The sequence below is a fragment of the Hyperolius riggenbachi genome, chromosome 6 (genome assembly GCF_040937935.1).
Source record: "Hyperolius riggenbachi isolate aHypRig1 chromosome 6, aHypRig1.pri, whole genome shotgun sequence".
Taxonomy (NCBI): Eukaryota; Metazoa; Chordata; class Amphibia; order Anura; family Hyperoliidae; genus Hyperolius; species Hyperolius riggenbachi.
The window spans coordinates 55526302-55534777 of NC_090651.1; the positions used below are offsets into that span (position 1 = coordinate 55526302).

Here is an 8476-nt window from a genome sequence, read left to right on the forward strand (position 1 = left end):
GCCTATATGGGCTTGTAATTAGGGATGGAGGCAGAACTAAAAAAAAAATGCACCTTTTATTTCCAAATAAAATATTGACGCATTGAAAATATTTCAAATGTTGCAATAACAGGGACAAATAGGCAAATAAAATGTGTGTATTTTATCCACAGTAGAACTTTTTATTTTAAAACTATAATGGCCAAAAACTGAGAAATATTTTTTCTCATCATTCCTGTTAAAATGCATTTGGAATAAAATAATTCTTAGCAAAATGTAACACCCAAAGTAAGCCTAATTGGTGGCAAAAAAAATCATTTAGGTGTGATATGTAGCGATAAAATTATTGGAGAATAAATGGAAGGAGTGCTGACAGGGTTGCTTCTGTCCTAGAGGTGAAAACACCTGCAGGCTGAAGTGGTTAAGCTCCTAATGTCAAATTATGTCAGAGTATATGCATTTTTTTTTTAATTGTAATATCTTGTGCTTAACTGATTATAGCTGCCGCCCTCTGCCATGGAATGACGTGGTATTTTGTGTTGCTGTAGGTTTATCAGCTGATGTTGAAGTGTTGGGACCAGAATCCCGGGAGCAGAGCCACCTTCCAGGAGCTGATCCATGGCTTTACAGAGCTCGCCAACAAGATGTAACACGCTGGACGGACACTTAGGACTAGAAGCTGGGGGTTGTCATGTAAACCCCGCTGTATGGAGCCTTTATTTCACCCCCTGCAGAATGGACAGTGTGGGAATGCTGCCTGCATCTCCTGGCTCTGTTATGCTGTAATACATTTGCTCACCATACAACTAACTGAAGCCATAAACAGACTTTGCTCTGGAGGTGAAGCATTCTGGTAAAATGCACCAATCAGTGGACTTCTCATAACTGAGACTTTACAGGAAAATGCTGGTTTATAAATAATTACAGGTAATCACTTCCCAGGAGCGTTACCCTGCGGTGTGACCTTGTGCTACAGCCAGATGTTTTGGTAACTCTGATCCTTAACTCCCCAAATATTTTAACAGTTCTGAATGTTACATATTTGTTTTTGTAGCGCACTATTTTTTCACTGTTTTAATTATTTTTAAACTCTTAAAAACAAAGTATATAGTTCAGATGTTTCTTTTCCCAGTTGCTAATGTCTTTAGCTTTTAGGGCCCGTTTCCACTATAGCGTTGCGGAATTGCCGGCGAATCACCGCAGGCAAATCGCATGCGGGTGCGATTCCGCATGCGTTTTTTGCCGCGATTTCGCATAGGTAAGGCTGTATGCGAATTTAACCATGTCACTGCCTGTGTAAATTAACATTAATACCTATGCGAAATCGCATGCGAATTCGTGGCAAAAAACGCATGGGGAAAACGCATGCGATTTCCCTATTAAATACATTGCGTGCGATTCGCCTGCATTCCACACGCAGGCGAATTCTGAGGGCCCTACCATGCAGATTTTTTCTGCACAGAAAAACGTGCGGGGAAACGCACAAGTGGAAACAGTCCCATCCACTTGTACTGACTGTGCGAATCCGCATGCGGGCAACGCATGCGGATTCGCGATAGTGGAAACGGGCCCTTAGCCATTTCATGGTGCAAAGGTTTGCCAGAACTCTCCCGTTACTAGCTGACGCTGCATTCTGCAGTTCACCCATGTCAGGTCAGCTAAAAAGTAACTTGCCTTCAAGTTTTGTTAAAATATGCAATCCCTTCAGTTAGGCTTTACAAACTGAAATGACACAGCATTGATGTCTATGTAGTCACCGATCATTTTATTACAGCTGGAGTGGTAAATATCAGGACTTTCTGCTGTGGGCAGCTGGTTATGGAATTTCATTTTAAAAGGAACCCCAATGTGTGAGACCTACAGAAGCTGCCATATTTATTTCCTCGTAAACGATACCAGTTTCCTGATAGCCCTGCTGGTCTTTCTGTTAAGCATGGTTTAAATCGCACACCTCCGTTAACCAGCAATCAGCTCAGTGACCCCACCTAACGTCACTGAGGGCTAATGTACACCAAGAGCGGTTCTGAGCATTTTTTAAAAAAATCTTTGAAGGAAAACTGCTTGGCTAATGTTAGTCAATGGGCTGGTGCACACCAGAGCGGCTTGTTTTCCCCCAAAACGCAAACTCGGGTCCTGCAGTATTTTAGAGATTTCGGCCTCAATGTAAAGTATAGGAAAGTGAAAACCGCTAGATCAGAGCAGTTTACCAAGCGTTTTGTTATAGTAGCTGTTAAGTTACAGCTTTACTGTAACAAAATATAAAACCGCTACACAAACGCTAGGCATGTTTAGAAGAGCTCTCTAAACATCCCTAGAATCGCTATGAAAATCTGCTTCAAAAACCCTGAGTGTTTGCAGATCTGCTAGTGATTTTTGGCATGTACTGGGCCCGAGTCAGATTGGGTCTGACTGAACCGAATACTGGGATCTGATTGCAGCAGAGGCACGTGGGAGGATGGTGAGGGACGCATCTGTGCTTATGGGGCTGGAGGAAGCCCAGGGTAAGTAAAATATCTTTACTAAAGCTCGTCTCTGGGTCACTTTAAAGTGTGGATTTAGTTGTGTTTGAGGGTCCTTTTCCACTAGCGGCATTTGCGTTGCTGAATTGCAAAATCACAAACCACTAGTGATTTTTTTTTAAATCGCTACGGTTTGCTAAACATAGGAATTGCGGTAGGTTATTTCCACTACCACGATTCGTTTTTTCCTCATGCGATATTTGCCGCGATTTTGCTATGCACACTACAGCATAGCAAAATCGTGAACGCAATCACCAGGACTTTCGTGCGCTTTGCGATTCAGCAATCGCTAGCGTTCAGTGTGAACGCTAGTGGAAAAGGGCCCTTAACGTGAGTGATATGGAGGCTGCCAAATTTGTTTCCTCTTAACCAATACCAGTTGCCTGGCTTTTTGGCTGCAGAAATGTCTATCTGAACAATCATGCCGCTAATCTGGTCAGATCGGACAATGGCTTCAATTCATCAAAGGGTGTTCGATAACAAAATCCCAGTCCTTAACCTCTTGAGGACTGCAGGGCTAAACCCCCCTAGTGACCAGGCATTTTTTAGCTAAAATGGCCACTGCAGCTTTAAGGCCAAGCTGCAGGGCCGCATAACTCAGCACACAAGTGATTCCCCCCCCCTTTTCTCCCCACCAACAGAGCTCTCTGTTGGTGGGGTCTGATCGCTCCCCCCATGTTTATTTTTTTTTTTTAATAAATATTATTGTTTGGTTTTTTTTAAAAAAAAACCCTGTTTCTTTAACTCCCTTCCCTCCCTCCCTCCCTCCCCACAGCCGGCCAAATATGGCGATCGGCTGTCATAGGCTTCTGCCTATGAGAGCCGATCGCTCTCTTGCCCCCCATGGGGACAGCCGTGTCACACGGCTGTCCCCAGTGCAGCGCTGCTGCTGATCGCAGCGCTGCACAAAGTAAATAGACGGCGATCACGCCGTCTACCGGTCTCCCGAGCGGCAATAGCCGCTCGGAGACTGAAGGCGGGGCGGAGCTCCGCCCCCCAAGCAGGAGATGCGCGCGCAGCCTGCGCGCGATCTCCTGCAAAACAGAGCCCCAGGACTTTACGCCAGTTGGCGTTAGGCGGTCCTGGGGCTGCCGCCGCGGCCACGCCTACTGGCGTGACGCGGTCGGCAAGAAGTTAAAATACCGCATTCGGTATTTTACACTTCACTGTGCTAATTCATCAATATTTTCACACATGTGGTAGATGTTCGGTAAGTTACCGAAGAGGTCCGTGCAGTGAGGGCATTACCATAGGAAAGAGGCAGCACCGACATCCCTATACATGTGCCTTTTATATTTGTTGTGCTGCCTCTGCTCTTGCTGAATCTGTCTCATTAGTCTTAAGTTTCTATTTACTTGCCACAGCTTAGATGAACTGCTGAGAAACATTACACATCCCCTGCTTAGGTCATTTTGCCACGAGCTCCCACTTGCATCCCTGCATATTTAAACAGGCACTCAAGGGGTTACACTACTAAAGGGTGCCTAGAAAAGAAGGGTGCCTGGAAAATAACTTTAATTCTTTTCTCTCCCCTGGCTGCCTGGGGGGGGTCTGTTCCACCCGAGAAGCCTGGCCAACCTATCAGCAGCACTTGCAGGGGACAGGGGAGGTTTCTATGGTCCTGTCACACATGGAGAAGGCATTCCAAGCTCCTTATCGACAGGGGAGAGCTGGAGATAAACACCGCACATGTTATCAAATGCTGTGAGCTTGATGAATTAACATTTGCTGACATTTTACTGACATGTGTTGAGGTAATCACTTAACAAGTCGGTAATTTATCTCTCTGCACAGGAATGTCTGCTTCTCATGCGGTAACTGCTTTGATGAATTAACATTTTACTAAGTGCTCCGTAAAGTCAGCTGCTTTCAGCATTACCGAATGCGGTAATGCTTGATGAATTGAAGCCAATGGCCTCAATTCACTAAGCTTTACCAAACGTTTGATAATTCACCTCATGGGTAAACCCTAATTTTGAATTTACTAAGGTGTTATAGATTTATTGAACGTTTTATCGATAAAACGTTCAATAAATCTATAACGCCTTAATGAATTCAAAATTGGGTTTTACTCGTGAGGTAAATTATCAACCATTCGATAGTGTTTGATAAAGCTTAGTGAATTGAAGCCAATGTCATTAAACACCTGATCTGCATGCTTATTAATGGTCTATAGCTAAAAGTATAAGAGGCAAAAAATCAGCAGCCCAGCCAGGCAACTGGTATTGTTTAAAAGGAATTAAATATGGCAGTTTTCATATAACTCATTTCAAGATCACTTTAACCTCCCTGGCAATATGGATGAACCTGACTCATTCAGGGAAAAAATAGCTGAACACAGTATGGCTAATTCAGGCTCATCCAGCAGTTAATTCTAAGGCACAGTTCTAGGGGGCATACATTGAAATCGGCACCAGGAGACTTAGGCGCAGGATACAGCGGTGTGGCTTATCCTGCTTCTGCACAAGTTCTCCAGCAACGTTAAATACTATTCCCCCTCGAGGTCCATGTGGATTTGCTGGAAGCTGAATTATAGTGTTTTCAAAAAATTTCAGCTCCTGCTCACTAATAATTCCTATTACGGTCTATTGTAATACTGGCTGTAACCAAATCTTCCTACGCTGAAGAGAATTGCTCTGTTCTGGGGGGGGGGGGGTGTAAGTTATAGGCAAAAATTTCATGAAAAGTTTGCTAATTTTTGCACCCTACATTAAGCTCAAATCATTGTTTTTCCCCACTCTAGTAGAGGGAAAATTGGTGGAGAACTCAGCAGCTTTTTGTGATTTTTGCATAAATGTCCACAGTTCTGCAACTGAACACCAATCAAACCCTAGTAGATTCTGGTTACCCAGCAACGCAATTGATAACTATTGGGCTTGTTCAGCTTAGTGTCACTGTCCTTTGAATTTACACTTGAGAAGAGTTGGATATTTGCATTCCAAGTGAGTTTTGCTCCAGTCTGAAGCAGTTTCCACCCAAGTTTATCATTTGAGGGAGAGGCTGATGGACATATGACAGTATAGAAAATGACCAGGATGCAAGATCATCATGCTGAAGTGGCCATACCTCAGCACAAAGCATTCTGGGAGCTGAGATTCTGCAGTGATGCAAGCCAAAGATTTATTTGCTTTTAATGCAACTGTAGCAGTTCTATTCAACTGAAGATGCAAAGGATTTGATACAAAAACGTAGGGGAGTAACCTGGAGGTTTTACCCTTTCCCACAAACCAATCGGATCTGGATCAGCAATTTCAGTTTGTGCTAGGAAACATAACTGGAATTTGATTGTTCAGGGTAATGCCTCCACCTCATGGTTTGCTTTACTGGCATTAACATGTCTGAACATATGTAGTGACAGAAAGATTTCAAAAACAGAAGAAAAAACAACAACCTTATTTGCATTTTATTATAATGTGAACATAAGCACTTTGTTACAATTTCTATAAATAAATGTTATAATTAATAGGATGCATCTTTTGTACTTTTGTTTTAAGCTATACCTGGGGATTATTAAAACTTTTCAGGGAAAAGTAAAAAAAAAAAACCCTCCTGGCCCAGGAGGAACTTGGCAGCTGCATCTCCATCCAACCATTGCAGAGTAGAGCTGGCCAATGTGATGCTGACAAGTCCACCTTGCATGTCACCATCATGGAACTTGGATGTAGTTTCCAACTAGGCCAACCAAAATCAGCAGGAAGTGTTTTTGAATAGGCCAAGTCCAGACTGAATAACTTTGTATTGAAAGCAATTCCATACTGTAGTGTGAAAAACAAAATGTTAAATACCACTGTAAAGTGTCTGGATGCTTCACAGTCCTTACTAACCCTCCTCAACCTCACCACCTTCTTCTTCCTCTTTGCAGCTGCGTTCCCCTTCATGTACAAGCACAGCAGCACTGTGACACTAGTAAGGTTCGTGCCTGTGCAGTAGCACAGAATCACATGTGCAACTGCACAGGCTGTACTTGGAGTCTGCACAGTGCAGCCATGCTTGTTCACGGAGAGGAACGTGGCTGGGAACATCATCATCATATCTTCTAAGGCCGTGTTTCTCAATATTTTATTGGTGTGTGTACCCCTTTTAAAGCCTTGTCCTCACCAAGTATCCCCTAGCATAGTAAACCTCACAAATACCCCTTGAAGAATATGTATTTAACCTCCTAAGCGATCATCCCGAGCTGAGCTCGGGGTATATCGCGCAGGAGGATTTCTCAGGCCCTGGTGGGCCGATTTGCATAATTTTTTTTTTTTGTTACACGCAGCTAGCACTTTGCTAGCTGCGTGTAGCTTCCGATCGCCGCCGCTCGCTGTCGATGCTCGCTGTACCGCGCAGCCCCCCCCCTCCCTGACCCCTTGCGCAGCCTGGCCAATCAGTGCCAGGCAGCGCTGAGGGGTGGATCGGGACTTCCTCTGACGTCGATGACGTCATCCCGCCCCGTCGCCATGACGACCGGGGAAGCCCAGCAGGAAATCCCGTTCAGAACGGGATTTCCTGCTTACTCTGATCGCCGAAGGCGATCGGAGTGGGTGGGGGGATGCCGCTGCGCTGCGGCTATCATGTAGCGAGCCCTGGGCTCGCTACATGATTTAAAAAATTTTAAAAAATAGTGCTGTGCCACCTCCTGGGCAATATAATTGTATCGCCTAGAGGGTTAATCATAGTGCTTGACATTTTTAGAACCATTTATCAGTTTTAATTAGCTAAAATACTAATTTGGTTTTAAAAAATTTTTCTAAAAACTCTAAAATTTGTTATTGGTTGAGTATATCAAGCCCAAGTACCCCCTGGAACCATCAGACATACCCACTGGGGTAAGCAAACCTAGGTTCTAAGGGTCACAGCGCAGGATCAGAGAGCCATAGGAAAAATTGGGAAACTTTTGTGCTATCCTGAGGCTTCCCCCTATTGAGGTAAGAATCTAACTTTATTTACCATCGCTTCAAGTACCCTGCAAAATTCTCAGCACTAACACTGAGCCAGGCTTAGAGTAGCCACTGGAAAATATGGGTGCCCAACAGCAATTAGAACTCACCTCTCCCGGAATCCAGACCCCTCGCAGCCTGTCCGCTTCCTGTCATCAGAGGCTCATGATCCCTGGGGTGAGATCAGTTTGTCACATGCCTACAGACAATTTCATCCTAAGGGTAGAGCACCACCTGGAGGACAGGAGGGAGAATTGCAGCAATGGCTTCAAGGGAGGTGAGTGATATATAGGGCCTGCTGGTATCCAAGCTAATGGTTACCGATCTAGTTTCAAGTAAGAATTTTAGCAATAAGTTGTGCCCTGCTCAGCATCAGCCTGCTCTACATAGGAGGGGGACAAGAAGTAGCAAACAAGCACCCAGCAGTGCCTGCAGCAGGAACACTAAATTCAAAATCTTAAAAAGGGATACTGTAGGTAGATCGGGGGAAAATGAGCTGAACTTACCCCGGGCTTCTAATGGTCCCCCGCAGACATCTTGTGCCCACGCAGCCACTCACCGATGCTCTAGCCCCACCTCCAGTTCACTTCTGGAATTTCTGACTTTAAAGTCAGAAAACCACTGTGCCTGCACGCCCATGTCCTCGCTCCTGCTGATGTCACCAGGAGTGTACTGCGCAGACAGACCATACTGGGCCTGCGCTGTGCGCTCTTGATGACATCAGCGGGATCGAGGACACGGCAACGCAGGCGCAGTGGTTTTCATACTTTAAAGTCTGAAATTCCAGAAGTGAACCAGAGGCGGGGCCGGAGCATCGGTGAGTGGCTGCGCCAACACAGGATGGCTGCGGGGGACCGTTAGAAGCCCCGAGTAAGTTCAACTCATTTTTCCCTGCCCCCCCCCTACAGTATCCTTTTAAGCACCACCCATAAAGTAAAATCAAATTCAAATAAGATCCTAACAAAAACCATTCCTCTTGCCATCAATCTTCAGATAAAACCTTCAGCGCAATTCACAATCTGCACATAGAGCACAGCACTAGGTCTACCACTCAGT

The 8476-nt window shown here is 44.8% G+C and overlaps 1 protein-coding gene across 4 annotated transcripts in view; it reads left to right on the forward strand.

Moving 5' to 3' along the window:
* Window positions 1-5963, forward strand: part of JAK1 (Janus kinase 1) — a 199629-nt gene extending 193666 nt beyond the window's left edge. For all 4 annotated transcript variants that reach the window (XM_068239306.1, XM_068239307.1, XM_068239305.1 and 1 more), the window contains one exon: window positions 528-5963. In XM_068239306.1, the coding sequence (XP_068095407.1) occupies window positions 528-629 (102 nt within the window). In that variant the 3' untranslated portion in view covers window positions 630-5963. The remainder of the gene's footprint in view (window positions 1-527) is intronic.
* The last annotated feature ends 2513 nt before the right edge of the window (window positions 5964-8476 follow it).